The sequence below is a fragment of the Triticum aestivum genome, chromosome 1A, assembly GCF_018294505.1.
Source record: "Triticum aestivum cultivar Chinese Spring chromosome 1A, IWGSC CS RefSeq v2.1, whole genome shotgun sequence".
NCBI classification, from domain to species: domain Eukaryota; kingdom Viridiplantae; phylum Streptophyta; class Magnoliopsida; order Poales; family Poaceae; genus Triticum; species Triticum aestivum.
The window spans coordinates 559,094,048-559,108,608 of NC_057794.1; the positions used below are offsets into that span (position 1 = coordinate 559,094,048).

Here is a 14,561-nt window from a genome sequence, read left to right on the forward strand (position 1 = left end):
CCAAGATTTAACAGGTTGGTGGAAGCAAATAAAGAAGTTCTGCAACTTAACAAAAGAAAACACATAACACTTCATGTGTCAAATGCTTATATCCTCTACTTCCTAAATATATCAAACATGCTACTTTTTCTTGGTTTCTTAAAATCTGTCCTGCCCTGACTGAAGTAAGGTCTCTTTGGTTGATGTGGCTGCTCCAAAGTGCTCTGCTTTGCTTGGCATTCATCCTGCCTTTGCTCCTCACTTGCCAACCTGAGATTTCCTTCCATGGATTGTTCCTTTCCTTCCTCAGCTTGTGCTTGTGCTCTGTTCCATTCTTCTGCTTGTCTCTTTCTCTCTTCCCAATCTTGTGTCCTGGATGTATCTTGCTGCAGATTTTGCTTCTCCCATGCCTGCTGCCTTGAATTCTCACCTTGAGCAAGATAATCTTTAAAACCTCTAATTCTTTCCTGCTCATCCTCTTGCATCATAAAAAATTGCATTTCTTCTGCTCTTAGTGAATCTTCAACTTTCTTTCTCTTTTCATCTGCAATTCTTTTCTTTTCCGCAGCCTTCACCTTTTTTGCTTCCTCTGCTTGCATCTTTTTAGCTTGCAGTGCATTCCTTTTGGCCTCTGCAAATGCCTTCTTCTCCTGCTGCTCAGCCAACCTTTTTCTCTTCCTTTCTTCAATTTCTTTCCTTTTTTCTTCTGTTGCCAACTGTTTTTCTCTCAGCACAGCTTTCTTTTTCTCCTCAATCTCTAACTTTTTTGTTGTTGCCTCTTGTTTCCTTTTCTCCGCAGCTTGCAAAATCTTTTGCTCTTCCTCTCCGATCTTGTTCAAAGTTGCATCAAACTTTGCCTGATCTGCAATCTCTTTTTTTCAGCTGCAAGTCTAAGTTTAGCCAGTGCAAGCACCTCTCTTTTTCTATGAACATTTTCTTGTGATGTTGCAGTTGTTGGCTGAACATGGGGTTGGCTTGGGACATTTTGTTCAATAAATGCAGATGGAGGTAAAGGGCCTGAATTAGGTGGTTCTATGATCTGGCTTGCAACATTTATCTATAATAATTTAGGAAAATTAATTAGCTTGCGGTCATGAACTAGATGGTAGTAATAAAAATTATGAAATCAATTAGATACCTCTTCCATTAATGTCGTAATGACCTCCGCCTCATAAGTAGGTGGTTGTTGTTGTAATAAACCCTCAGTTTGCATGTTCTGCTCCTGATTACAAAAACCATACAAATTAGTAAGCTTCTGGCTATGTAAAAAACAATTTAACATTATGGAGGTTGTGGTCAATTATATTACTTGTGTCATGGCCTCGTATTCTTCGTCGGAGGAGGAAACTTCAGGTTCTGCTCTAACTTTCTTTTTTCTTAACTTCCTCTTGGGTTTTAGGCCTAATTTGAAATCTTTGCACCCACCTATGTTATGTCCTGCAGTGCCACAATAGCTACAATGGATAACACAACCACCTCTGCCAACTTCCCTCCCTGCCCTACCCTCAGTCTCTTCTGGTTGTTGCCGTCTGTTCTTCGCCTTTCTGCCTTTTTTCTTCTTAATTTTGGGAGGAAGCACTTGTCTGATACATTTTTTCCCACTCACTCACATCTTTACACGGCAAGATTATGCGCTCGTAAGCCTTGCGGTAAGTCTCAATAGAGTAACATGGGTGGACCAATGTTTCAGGTGGAATATTGTCATATCTTGCAGCTGCAACCGCATGACAACACGGAATCCCAGTTAAATCCCACCTTCTGCAAGTGCATTTGCTCAACAATATGTCCACACTGAACTGCCTGTTTTTGTCTTGCACTTCAAAAATGCCCAGTCCAGCAGGATCAGCATGACATGTGGCTGCAGCATCAATATGTCTTTGCAACCTTTTTCTCACTTTGGGACAGATGGTACCATTCCATTTCAGCACCTCCAGTTGCTTACCATAGTGTCTGCCCATCATCTGTTCTTTAATCCTCTGTATTATGGTTAATATGGGGAGTTCTCTTGCATCTAAAATATACCTATTGAATACTTCGCAATTGTTGTTCAATAGTACATCACACTTGGGGAAATCTTTTTGAAATGCCCTTACCCATGTTTTTGGATCTAACTCCTCTAACCAATCACGAGCTTCCTTACTAAGAACTAGCATTCTATCCATGTTCTCTCTAAACTGACCATGAGTAGTACTTCTAGCACATCTCCACAATTGATTCTTTAGCGCTTCTCCTTAAAGTTCTTTGTGAAATTCTGCCAGATATGTCTCACACAATATCTATGCTCTGAATCTTTAAATAGTTCTCGCACTGCCTTAATTAAACCCTGGACGTGAATAAATTAAATTAGTGCTAAATAATTACTAATTACGAAGCATATAGTAGAATATGAAGAAATGCAACCAAACTACCAAAGCATATATTACAAGTACAAGTGACTTACTTTTTGCTTGTCAGACATGACTGTCCAGAGTGAGGTGTCCACAATGCCAAGATCTTCTTTAAGAATAGTCAAGAACCATCTCCAAGCTTCTGTGTTTTCAACTTGCACAACAGCAAAGGCCACGGGATAAATGCAATCATTAGGATCCATTCCTATTGCAGTTAACAAAACTCCACCAAACTGAGTCTTCAAATGACAATCATCTAAGAAAATTACAGGCCTACAAGCTATAAGGAATCCCCTCTTGCATGCATCAAAAGAGAAGTAACACTTCTGGAATTGACCATCATCGGCGACTTGCAACAAAAAAGTACTACCAGGATTTGACCTCCTTAACTCAGCTGCATAATCCCACAACATGTTGTACTGAGCAATATCATCACCATAAATAATGTCAAATGCTATTTTCCTTGCTCTCCAAAGCTTCTGCCTGTGAACCTTCATGTTCCACTCTTCCTGCACCATTGCTCCTAAGCCCTTCAAAGAAATCTTATCATCTGCTCTGACCTTGTCAACATACTTTCCAGCAATGTATCTGGCAGTGAATGCTTTAACACTCCACTTCTTTGTGCATGTGTGCTCATCTTTAAATGTTTTAACCTGAATTCCCTTGGTTCTATTGTCAAACGAAGCATATAAATACCAAGGGCAACCACCATTGCACACAACTCCAATCCTTGTCTTGTCATTCTTGGGAAATGTTATTTGCAGCCTTTCCTTACAACTATACTCCCTAATGGCCTGTCTGATCAATGCAATAGATGGGAAAACCTGCCCCACATAGAACTTGGGGTCCTTCAAATCAACTTCAGTGAAATGTTTGAAATTGAACTTAATGTCATCATCATTATCTGATTCAGGCAGATCAAGACTATCATCCTCAGAGTTAGGATCCTCTGCTAGCTCCTTCCCTGTCCTTGTCCCTTTCTTCTCATCACCGAAAGCTTTTGCATCCTCGTTGATCAAATCATAGTCACCATCATTGAGGTCATAGTCACTATCAATTATTTCTGGAACATAATCCGAGTCTTCGCTATCAGTTTCGCTACATAACTCCTCGTCTACCTCCGTTGTACCTCTTCTACTCCTCTTGCTTGTCCCTTCTACATTTATCCTGCTCTTCATAGGACTGATCACATCAGGTGCTTGTGTACATGGATTTGCTAACACGTCATCACATCCTCCTCCACCAGAAGCAACATCATGAACAAGATACAACATCAGGTATTTGTGCCCCTCTCTAACTAGCTTGTTAATGCATTTTGTGTCATTATTGCTTGCAATCAACCTGAGCCCATCTTCATTCACTTGCATCCCAGGCAGCAACAAATAGATTTGAATTCTTCCTGCAGTCTCATAACCCACCTTCTCTACTAATTCATAAAACATCTCCATACAAGCAACACTACTGTCACAGTAATCATAGCAGACCTTGCGACCATTGAGATATGACAGATTACCACCAGTGCCCATGAAAGATCCACCATGGATGAACTCAATTGTACAGAAATCAGTGCCTGCATCTGTTAAACCAACAAAAAGTTCAAATTTTAGCCATTGGACATCGAACCCTAATCATATGTGTAAACCCAAAGCAAATGTGTGCCTAAATCTCCTAAATTGTATTGCAGAACGCACCAAAACGACTTAGTAAATGACAATCGAGGTAGTAACATGCCCAATGCAGCCATGGTGATCCAATCTTCTTACCATACTTGGGTAAGGGGCACCGCTGTGCCGCCGTATAGGATCACATGCCGCCATTCACGGCGGACAACGTGTCGTCGCCGCCGTGCGAGCTCCCACCGGTACGAACGCCTCTCGTCGCCTAGATGTTGCCGATCACCTGCGCCGCCATACGTCGCCGTCGCCTGGAGGATGAGATGAAGACGAAAGGAGCAGTTGGGCTCAAACTGGACGCACTCACGTGGGCAGGGGCCGATTTACAAATTAAGAATCAGTGCGGTCGACCAGCCCGCATGATGACGTGGGGCTCGTCGAACCTGGTTCGTAGCTTGATACGTACGGGGGGACTGTTTTGGAGCGTATCTGCGTATATAAGGACCGTACTGGAGCAACTCACGAGTGCCAGGACCTTCTTGTTACGTGCCAGATAGTACAGGTACTGTAGTTGTAATTATCTCCCACCGCTCTGATTGTTCCGTCCATCGCGAGCACACGCGGCAGACGGTTCACCCGTGCCAGGAGCTTTGTTGGTCATGAGAACCTCGACAACGGGTGAGAGACTCCCACAACTTTCTTCATCCCCGTGGACGGTTGACGGAGCAGAACGGCAGCGTCGTCGACGCGGAAGTGCGCGGCGCCGCGCATGGGCATGGATTCAACGTCCAGCGGGGCTTCTGGGGCCATGCCGAGTCGTCGACAATTAAAATGATCGAGCGAAAAGGTGATGAACGCTCGCTCGCTAGCTTATTACACGTACACGTGAGCTAGCTTATTCTTTGTAAATTTAAAAAGGAACGGATCAACATCAGCTCGCTTAGATTAGCCGTTAGTTATCTAGCTAGCTACTCCATCCGTTCCGAAATACTTGTCTTAAAAATGGTTGTATCTAGACTTGTTTTAGTTCTAGATACAACCATTTCTAAGACAAATATTTCCGAACGGAGGGAATAGCTTACAAGAGGGGATTAGGAAAGTTTCCCCTCTTGTAATTGACATGATTATAGTTCACCAAACCACTAAATTTTAGAGATAAAAATCCAAACGATTCATCTAGTAAAGTACTCTCTCCGTTCCAAATTACTCGTCGCAGAAATGAATGTATCTAGAACTAAAATACATCTAGATATATTCATACCCGCAACAAGTAAGGCATGACTCCATGTATACAGGACAACTGATGTCAGTGGAGATTCCACCGAATTCAAAACTTCTAAATACTTTGTAGCTCAAACTGCATATCTGAGTGAAAAATCGTTTTCACATAAGATTCGTCGCGACGAGACCTTCAAAACTCATATGAAAACGATATGTTTCGATAACTTTTGGGGGGGTCAAAAGTTACAAGACCTAGGCTAATTAAGTTATCACGTCTGTGGTAGGTAAGTTACCATCATGAATGGACACAGAAATTAACGGGGCATAGAAAATGGTTCCTCCAACCTTCTCCCACATGGATATATACATACCTGTACTAGAGGACAAAAAAGTTGATGTCATCCTAGATTCTCCTATTTCGAAACTTCAAAATTTTTTGTAGCTCAAACCGTTGGTCCGATCGAAAAGTCATTTTAGCATAAAAGCAACAATGCACCGAGACCTTCGAAACTAAATCTCATGTTGGTATGTTGCGATAACTTATTTCGGTAAAAAATTTACTAGGCCTAAGCTAACTAAGTTATCAGTTATGTTGTGTATATATCATCATGCTATTTACACATGAGTTATCAGGGGTGTTCTTTCAGCAACGAAACTACTCCACGCACGACGTTTAGTGAACGATCTCTGGACGACAAAGCAATCAAATTGCTGGAGTTGTACTTTGTCTATTCGTGGATGGTGTGATCGATAGGGTCGTCCACAGATCGGGGGAAGGCTATCTTATGCATAACATCGATCTTTCGACAATCCCCTCACCCCTCCTGGTCAAAAAGTTATCACAGCTAGACTAAGTAAATTATCAACTCAGTTGTATGTATATTATGATACTATTTACATCAGTTATCAGGGGGGTCAACAATTTTACACCGGATTAAAAAGTTACCACGACTGGGCTAAGTAAGTTATCATCTATTGTGCGTATATTACCATGCTTTTTTTAGTACACAGAAGTTACCGATGTATGATGTTGAACAACTTTTATCCTAAGGGTATGTTTTGTCAACAACATATCCCGGGGTCGAAAGTTACCATGGTGTTACATAGAAGTTGCCGTAAAGATTTCATTACACATTTTCCCTCAACACATCTCTTTCACCAAGCCCGCCTTTGATACAATGCTATACAATGCACAGATATTTCAGCGCGATTCACATGTCTATAAATTAGATCTCAATTAGTAAACTCAGACAAATGATTAAATATTCTAGTGGTTATCTTACTCAATCCTCAGCGGAAAGGTTGAGGGTTCTCCCACCTATGACGATCCTTTTACCGCAGAAAGACATACGATCCCTTTGTCCTTAAATGGAAAAAATCAGGCGTGTATCTTTCTCCTTAAATGAGAATTGAAAACCATTCTTAAATCACGAAAAATAAACTTTCTGCTTTAATGTGAATTGAAAACCGTCCTTAAATCACAGGAAGAAATCTTTCTGCTTTAATGAGAATTGGAACCATCCTTAAATCATGGGAGAAGATCGGTCGTAATTCTGGGCGTGGTTGATAAGGGCGAGCAGAAAAGTCGAAGGCAGGATCATGAGCGGGATCGAATGGTTACTCGGATCCATAGATTAACTCATGCGGTTCAAAATTTAGTTTTTTCGCTATTGTTTAATAAAGGTCGTCAAAGTTAAAAAAAAGTACAATTTGTACGAGTAGTTTTCTTTTGGGGATATGTTTCTACTAACTAAACGGCCTTAGAGGTTCAAAAAGTCACTTTGATGGACGGGTGCATTGAAGTCCCATATTTTGAACAGTGCCAAAATGATATTTTAAAGTTTTGAAAAATTCTAAAAAAAACTCCACATGTTCATATGAATGTATGTTACACATGTGAAGATTATGATGCTGAAACAAGTAACCATGTGAGTTACACACTGAATGACAGAATCGTGATTTTGAAAAGATAAGCAGTGCATGTATTATTCACTATTTAGATATCGTCATTTCCTATTTTTGCATAGCTCACATGCTTACTTATTTCACTTTACGCATGTGTAATATCCATCCACATCCATATGATCATGTAGAATTCTCTTCGGAATTTTTTCAAAATTTCAAATGTGATTTAAAATTATTTAAAATAAAGTCCTCCAATGCAACCATGTTCCAAAAATCCACTCTCCTAGAGGCTGTCGGTACTCTGCAGGTACTACTGGTGGTGAGCACTTGGCTAGCTAGTCGAAAAAGCCCACAGAGTCACTCGTCGTACGCCACACACCCCAGACACAAGCCCGCCCAGCGCCCACGCCGCCCGCCCGCCCACCATGTCGTCCGCCGCGCCCGCGCCGGCGCCGGAGGAGCAGCCGCCGCGCCCGGTGCGCTTCGGCATCATGGGCTGCGCCTCCATCGCGCGCAAGCTCGCGCGGGCCATGCTGCTGGCCGCGCCCGCCGCCGCCGTGGCCGCCGTCGGCAGCCGCTCCGAGGCCAAGGCGCGCCTCTTCGCTGCCGACAACGGCCTCCCCGCGGCCGCGCGCCTGCACGGCTCCTACGAGGCGCTCCTGGACGACCCGGCCGTCGACGCCGTCTACCTGCCGCTGCCCACCAGCCTCCACGTGCAGTGGGCCACCGCCGCCGCCGCGCGGGGCAAGCACGTGCTCCTCGAGAAGCCCACCGCGCTCTGCGCCTCCGACCTCGACGCCATCCTCGCCGCCTGCGAGGCCAGCGGCGTCCAGTTCATGGACTCCACCATGTGGATGCACCACCCCCGCACCGCCAAGATGCGCGAGCTCCTCCCCGCCGACGTCGGCGACGTCAGAGTTGTGAGTTCTTCAAGCTGAATTTCTTGCTGTAATTTTTGTTCTCTGTAACTATCTAGATAAATACTATTCGATTGTTGATGTGGTCCATTGCATTTGTGTTCTAGCCGGCCTAGATGGAGATACATTACCAATAATTTGTGGATCTTGTCAGGTTGACTTACTATTGTAGTGCATCTGCTTAAGCGTCAAAAGATTCTCTAGTGAACTCTGAACTAACTGCAGTTTGTCGTTGCATCCAGCCAGCAGTGGCTAGTTAATTGCCCTTTGGTAGCCAAAAAACTTCTTTTTTTACAGTCAAAACAGAGCTCATTTTATTCATCACGCAGCAGTGCACGATCGTTCTGAATACACCTTAAAGGAAGGCTAGAGGTGTGACATGCCACACACCAGAATTACAACCATTAACATGATGCTAAGCACATAAGTTTGCCTCCCTCGGGGTCAGTAGGACAGATCAAACTCCTGGAAGGATAAAATGAGCTCATCAATCTGACTGAGAATGCCCATGATTTCTGACCTCTGTTTCTTCCGAGACTTCCACATACTAACCAGCACTTGGCAATCAGTTTCAACATTGATCTGCTGCCACCCTTCTCTGGCTGCAATTGTTACCCCATCTCTGAAAGCAAGTGTTTCCGCTGTTGAGTGATTTTGAACATTTTCGTATCCCCTTCCAGCAGCAAGCACAAACTCACCATCAAACCTTCTCCCAACCATCACTGAAGCAGCACAACATGATACTTTAGTATGCTTGGAATCTCTGCTACTGAATTTGGTTTGTGTGGTGACTTTGCCTATTGAAGAATGCCGAATTTCTGTCTGACATAGTGGTGGAAGATAAAAGGATTTAGTTCCAAAGTGTATGCGTGAGGGAATATCACTTGGTCAGCAAAATTACATTGTAAAGTACTAATCTCATTTGTCTATAGCTACATAATGTTCTTACACTTCTTTGCAACAATTCTTCTAAAAAGTAAAAACTATATGAATATGCGATCTGGTATGGAGAGCCAATTCATTGTTCGCTACTACATCATTCGGCAAGATTCGACAACTACCTTTATATAGTTGCCAAATTGACAATGGGGAATGTGCAGCGAATCATATTGTGTTTCTAGCACCTGATACCATCATCTTAGTTGAGATATAGGTTTTGTTCGATTGTTTCCTTCCGTCAAACTATCCGTATGCCATTTTCTCGTCGAATCCTATGTACAAAATAATCAATGAAGCTGTTATTAAGCACGGTACGTCATCTAGCTTTTGATATCTCAGTTGTCTAATTATTGAGCACAGTGAAGATGAATGACATTTTGTTACTAGCAATTGGAACTACGGGAACACCTCAGACGAACCTGTCATCGTGTAGTACCTCAAAACAATTTTGTGACACCATTAGTAATAATTTAATATGACATCTACCCATCCTTGCTTAGTTTACTTCAAGGGACAACGATGTCTTGTTTCTTGGACTTCTCTCTTGATTGAGCTGTAGATTTTGTTCATCCTGCGTTGTCCTCTAGAATTCCTTGAAAGTCCTTATCATGATTGGCTAATACAGTACAAATATTACAGTGACCCGGTATAAGCATGGTTCCACAATCACTGTTTGCACTCTCTAGCAGTGTGATGTTTCCTTTCTTGATATGAGTCTAACTTCACAACTGTTTGCGTTCACTTAATTTGGGCACTTCTATAAACCATTGTTTTTTCTTCTGTTGCTTCAGATAAACAGTCTGTTCAGCTTCCGAGCAAACGAGGATTTCCTCCAGAATGACATCAGGGTGAAGCCAGACCTCGACGCGCTGGGCGTACTCGGCGATGCCGGGTGGTACTGCATCCGCGCGATCCTGTGGGCCGTCGACTACGAGCTCCCGAAGAACGTGATCGCGCTCCCTGAGCCTGTCAAGAACCAAGCCGGCGTGCTCATCGCCTGTGGCGCGACGCTCTACTGGGCCGACGGAAAGATGGCCACCTTCCACTGCTCGTTCCTCGCCAACCTCACCATGGACCTGACCGTCGTCGGCACGGACGGTACGCTCCATGTCACCGACTTCATCATCCCGTACGAGGAGAAGTCCGGCCCGTTCAGCGTGGCCTCCAGGTCGAACTTCGCCGAGCTCCACACCGGATGGGTTCCGCAGCCGAGCAAGCACGTCGTCACGACAGACCTGCCGCAGGAGGCCCTGATGGTCAAGGAGTTCTGCAGGCTGGTGCAGGGCATCAGAGACGCCGGCGCCAAGCCTGAGGGCAAGTGGCCGGCCATCACCAGGAAGACGCAGGTTGTGATGGATGCAGTGAAGGCTTCCATTGACAACGGGTTTGAGTTTGTCGATGTCGCAAGCTAAAATACAACACGTAGCTGGTCATTCGGATGATCTTCCAGGCCATGGCGTATAGGTTGTGCGTTTGCTCAAATCGTACTTGTACGCAGCGCAAAACTACTTATATTCGAATGATAACTCGAATTATTATCGTCATACTAAGGACAACATTGCAGTTATCAAATTGAATGGTAGCATATATTGCTACGGATTTATTGTGTGATATTTTGGCAATATGGATGCTTGCGTGGTCCACGTACTAATGTTACCGTTCATCTTAAACTCAGGATTTGACAATGGATTTTAGGTTCCTCGCTGGTGTTGCATGTATATGGTTCCTCTCTGATTTGACAATGGACACATCCGTGAGCACCTTGTGACCGCAGTACTCCAGCTCAAGAGGATAGTGCCTCGCCCTCTGATGTCAATGGTCCGCCCGTCACCGAACTGTACCGTGCCTCCAGCCGAGAGATTTAACTCAGAATACTGGTCCTTGTCGTCGGTCATGTGGTTGCTTACTCCTGTGTCGAGGTACCACACGTGTCCCACCATGTTCATCCTCTGCTTGTATGAAGGTGAACCTTCTCTTCGATCAATGAACCTTCGTTAAGGGGAGTGGTCATGACCAACGCACGTTACCCTGATCATGGCGTGTTAGTTGGGCTAGCAAATCTGTTTTTTCTATACTACTACTCTCTCCGTTCTTAAATATAAGTTTTTTTAGATATTTTAAATGAACTATAAAATACAGATGTACGTAAACATATTTTAGAGTGTAGATTCATCCATTTTGCTTCGTATGTAGTCACTTGTTGGAATCTTTAGAAAGACTTATATTTAGGAATGGAGGGAGTAGAAAACACTATATTTATATATGAGTATTTATTAGCCAGTGATGATGAGCACTGATTCTTTCTTCAGCAAAAACATTGGTGGCTACACGAAGTGTAGTTCTAGAAGTATTAAAATGCATTTCTATGATTTAAATTGCACACGAAGTTGGGCCCATCAGAAGATCGATGCTGCCGTGTTGACCCTTCCCCCTCGCATACACATGACTTGTACTGAAGAACATGAATTATGATTTCTTTTTGTGTTAAATAAAAGGGATGCGTATATTTTTCATCCCTTGACTCTTTCGAAAGTATAGAAATAGTCCTTTAGAGCAACTCCAATGGGGCGACCCATTTCGTCCGCGGCCGTCCGTTTGGATCGGCGAGGACAGAAAAGGCGACCCAACGCGCCGACCCAAACGGACGCGCGTCCGTTTTTCATCCGCGGACGACCCATTCCCGGCCCATTTTTGAGCCTGATTTGCGTCGGCGCGGACACGCGATGGACGCGCGCGCGGTCGCCTACTCCTGTCCCCGGGCCCGCTGGTCTGTGGCACATTGGCCTCCCTTCCCCCGGCCAACAAGCAACCCTCGCCCCCGCCTCCTTCATCACCGACGCTGCCATCCATTTTTGCGGCGACTCTTCCAGCTGCCGTCGCCTCCACATTCGCCCAGCAACGCCGCCCCTGTCCCCAGTCGCCCGCCGCCGCCGGGGAGCAAACTAGTTCCCGCCGCCGCTTCCCCCACCGCACAGCCGCCCGCGACCAAGAAGACACCTCGCCGCCCCCGCCACACACGACCGGCACGCTCGTCGGACGCCGGCCGGGCAACTAGCTAGTCTGTGGGTGCCGCGTCTCCCCTCGCCGGCCGTCTCCTTCTTCGACGTCCGCAAGCTGTTCGACAGTTTGCCAAGGTACGAAAATGGACTCCGCCGACGAGTTCTTTTTCCACAATTTCCTTTACGACTCCGACGATTCATCGTCCGACGACGAGGAGGAGATATTGGCTGCCGTGTTGGTCCATCACCACCTCAACAACCAGCGGCCGTTGTTTCGTGGCTCCATTCCGGGCCACCTTCCGGCGTTGAATCGTAACCGAGAGAGCAGGCATTTCCTTCTCTGGAAGGACTACTTTGATACAACAAACCCGTTGTTCAAACATCACAAATTCCGCCGCCGGTTTCGTATGAGTAGGCATGTTTTCAACCGTATTAGAGAGGGAGTGGTCGGCTATGATGACTACTTCGAGTGCAAAGAGGATGCCGTCGGCAAGATTGGTTTCTCCTCTTATCATAAATGCACTGCCGCCATCCGAATGCTTGCATACGGAGTGCCCGATGATCTCATTGACGAGTACGTCAGTATGAACGAGTCTACATGCCTACAGTCCCTGTATAAGTTCTGCAAGGCTGTGATTGCTGTGTTTGGCCCTAAGTACTTGAGAGAGCCGACAGCTGTAGATACAGCCCGTTTGCTGGCGATGAATGCTAGCAGGGGCTTCCCGGGGATGCTTGGCAGCATAGACTGCATGCACTGGGAGTGGAAGAACACTTCTGCTTGGCAAGGGCAATATAAGGGACATGTCAGGGCTTGCACTGTCATACTAGAGGCAGTGGCGTCTCAAGATATCTGTATCTGGCACTCTTTCTTTGGCATGGCTGGATCACACAATGATATCAACGTGCTTCAGCGCTCACCGGTGTTTGTTAGGCTTGCCGAAGGCAACAGCCCACCGGTGAACTTTACTGTCAACGGCCACAACTACGACAAAGGGTACTATTTGGGTGACGGTATCTATCCTCAGTGGACCACTATTGTAAAGACAATACCCAACCCTGTTGGAGAGAAAAGGAAAAGATTTGCCCAAGAGCAAGAGAGTGCTAGAAAGGATGTCGAGCGTGCCTTTGGTGTTTTGCAATTTCGATGGGGCATCGTTCGGTATCCTGCTAATACTTGGAGCACGCAGAAACTATGGGAGGTGATGACTGCTTGTATGATCATGCACAATATGATTGTAGAAGACGAGCGCCCGGAACGTCTGTACGATCAAGACTTTCAGTTTCAGGGTGAGAATGTTGTGCCTGAGCATGGAGTAGCGGCGACATTTGAGCAGTTCACTCAGTTTCATGAAGACATGCGTGATTGGAAAACTCACGTGCAACTGCAAAATGATTTGGTTGAGCATATGTGGACTCATGTTGGCAACCAATAGATATATCTTCTTTTATTCGTTCGTAAAACTATGTGAACATTTTTATTTTTATTTTGGTCTGTGAAACTATACTATTTATTTGGGCGGACTATTTTGTTTGTTAAATTTTCATTTTCACAATTTGTTGAATGCAATGCAAAATTGGATGGTCAGCCGACCACGCGTGCAAATATGGGTCGGCGCGTTGCCGATCCATATGAAAAACAGGACGGACGCCGGACGGGCGCCGACCCAAACGGACAAAAAGCGGACGAAATCACCGTCCGTTTGGGTCGGCCTGTTGGAGTTGCTCTTAGTTTCAAAACCAGCAAACATTGCTCCCTCAACTTTCAAAACCGGATAAATTTAGTCCCTCCCGTGGCTTCGGGTGGTTTTCCGCTGACGTGGCATTGGTTTTGGACTAAAACCAGACTTCGGACTGGTACGTGCTCTGGCCTTGGCAGTTCTAGTGGCGTGCGGGCACCTGCCCCTTCGAGCTCAGCAGCACAAAGATGCGCGTGCTATGAACTAGCATCGCACACCGTGCCGAGCTATAGAACCTCCACGATCGCCTGTCGCCTCTCGCCTTCGTGCGTGTTCTCTCCACGGTCGCCTATCGTGCGTGTTGTGCTGCTGCTGCTGCAGCCCCAACGTCAGCGACACAGCCAGCGTCGCCGTGGTGTGTGTCGTGTTGCTGGTCATCGTTGGTGACGAGATGTAGATTGTGTATTCCTTGGTTGATGATATGCAGGCATCACGTGCAGACGAGGTGGCAGCTAGGAGACCAGGGCTCTCATGGCCGGGACGCAACTTATGCACCTCCGGATGCTGTTCGTTCAGGTCGGGTACACGCAGACAGAGGCGGACTGCGCGGCAAACAAACTGAGCAGGGCGAGCGCGCGACTGCCTCATGGTCACGGAATTGCAGGTCCAACACGTGTGAGCCGGGTGGGCTTGATGGTGCATGACGTCGCCCTGGACGAGCCCGCTACAGTATAGCAGTACACGCTCCGGGGCCATCAGAGCTGCGGCTTGTGGGGAGATATCGAGAAAGAGGTCTCCTGGTTTAGAGGTTGAAGATGATGGGGTCTATATGTAAGTGAGAGAGATAAATAGCAGGAAGTAAAGTGAAAATTTGGGTTGATGTGACGGAGGGCATACTTGTCACTTTGAGTCAAAAAACAACGCC

At 45.6% G+C, this 14,561-nt stretch overlaps 2 protein-coding genes across 2 annotated transcripts; one reads left to right on the plus strand and one right to left on the minus strand.

The window, feature by feature from the left end:
• Positions 1 to 841: 841 nt before the first annotated feature.
• Positions 842 to 4,340, minus strand: LOC123181147 (uncharacterized). The gene is made up of 5 exons (XM_044593384.1): positions 4,130 to 4,340; positions 2,420 to 3,942; positions 1,289 to 2,302; positions 1,118 to 1,201; positions 842 to 1,036 (listed from the first exon to the last, which is right to left on the minus strand). The coding sequence occupies exons 2-3, from the start codon at positions 3,890 to 3,892 to the stop codon at positions 2,198 to 2,200; spliced, it is 1,578 nt and encodes a 525-aa protein (XP_044449319.1). The 5' UTR covers positions 3,893 to 3,942; positions 4,130 to 4,340; the 3' UTR covers positions 842 to 1,036; positions 1,118 to 1,201; positions 1,289 to 2,197.
• Positions 4,341 to 7,455: 3,115 nt separating this feature from the next.
• Positions 7,456 to 10,572, plus strand: LOC123067672 (uncharacterized oxidoreductase At4g09670). The gene is made up of 2 exons (XM_044490372.1): positions 7,456 to 8,025; positions 9,753 to 10,572. Exons 1-2 carry the CDS (start codon positions 7,531 to 7,533, stop codon positions 10,371 to 10,373), a joined length of 1,116 nt encoding a protein of 371 aa, XP_044346307.1. The 5' UTR covers positions 7,456 to 7,530; the 3' UTR covers positions 10,374 to 10,572.
• Positions 10,573 to 14,561: the final 3,989 nt, after the last annotated feature.

Coding starts and splice junctions, on each gene's coding strand:
- LOC123181147 (XM_044593384.1), bottom strand. CDS start 3,892: ATGGGCACTGGTGGTAATCTGTCATATCTCAATGGTCGCAAGGTCTGC. Junction 2,303..2,419: donor TCATGTCTGACAAGCAAAAA/GTAAGTCACTTG, acceptor ATTCACGTCCAG/GGTTTAATTAAGGCAGTGCG.
- LOC123067672 (XM_044490372.1), top strand. CDS start 7,531: ATGTCGTCCGCCGCGCCCGCGCCGGCGCCGGAGGAGCAGCCGCCGCGC. Junction 8,026..9,752: donor ACGTCGGCGACGTCAGAGTT/GTGAGTTCTTCA, acceptor CTGTTGCTTCAG/ATAAACAGTCTGTTCAGCTT.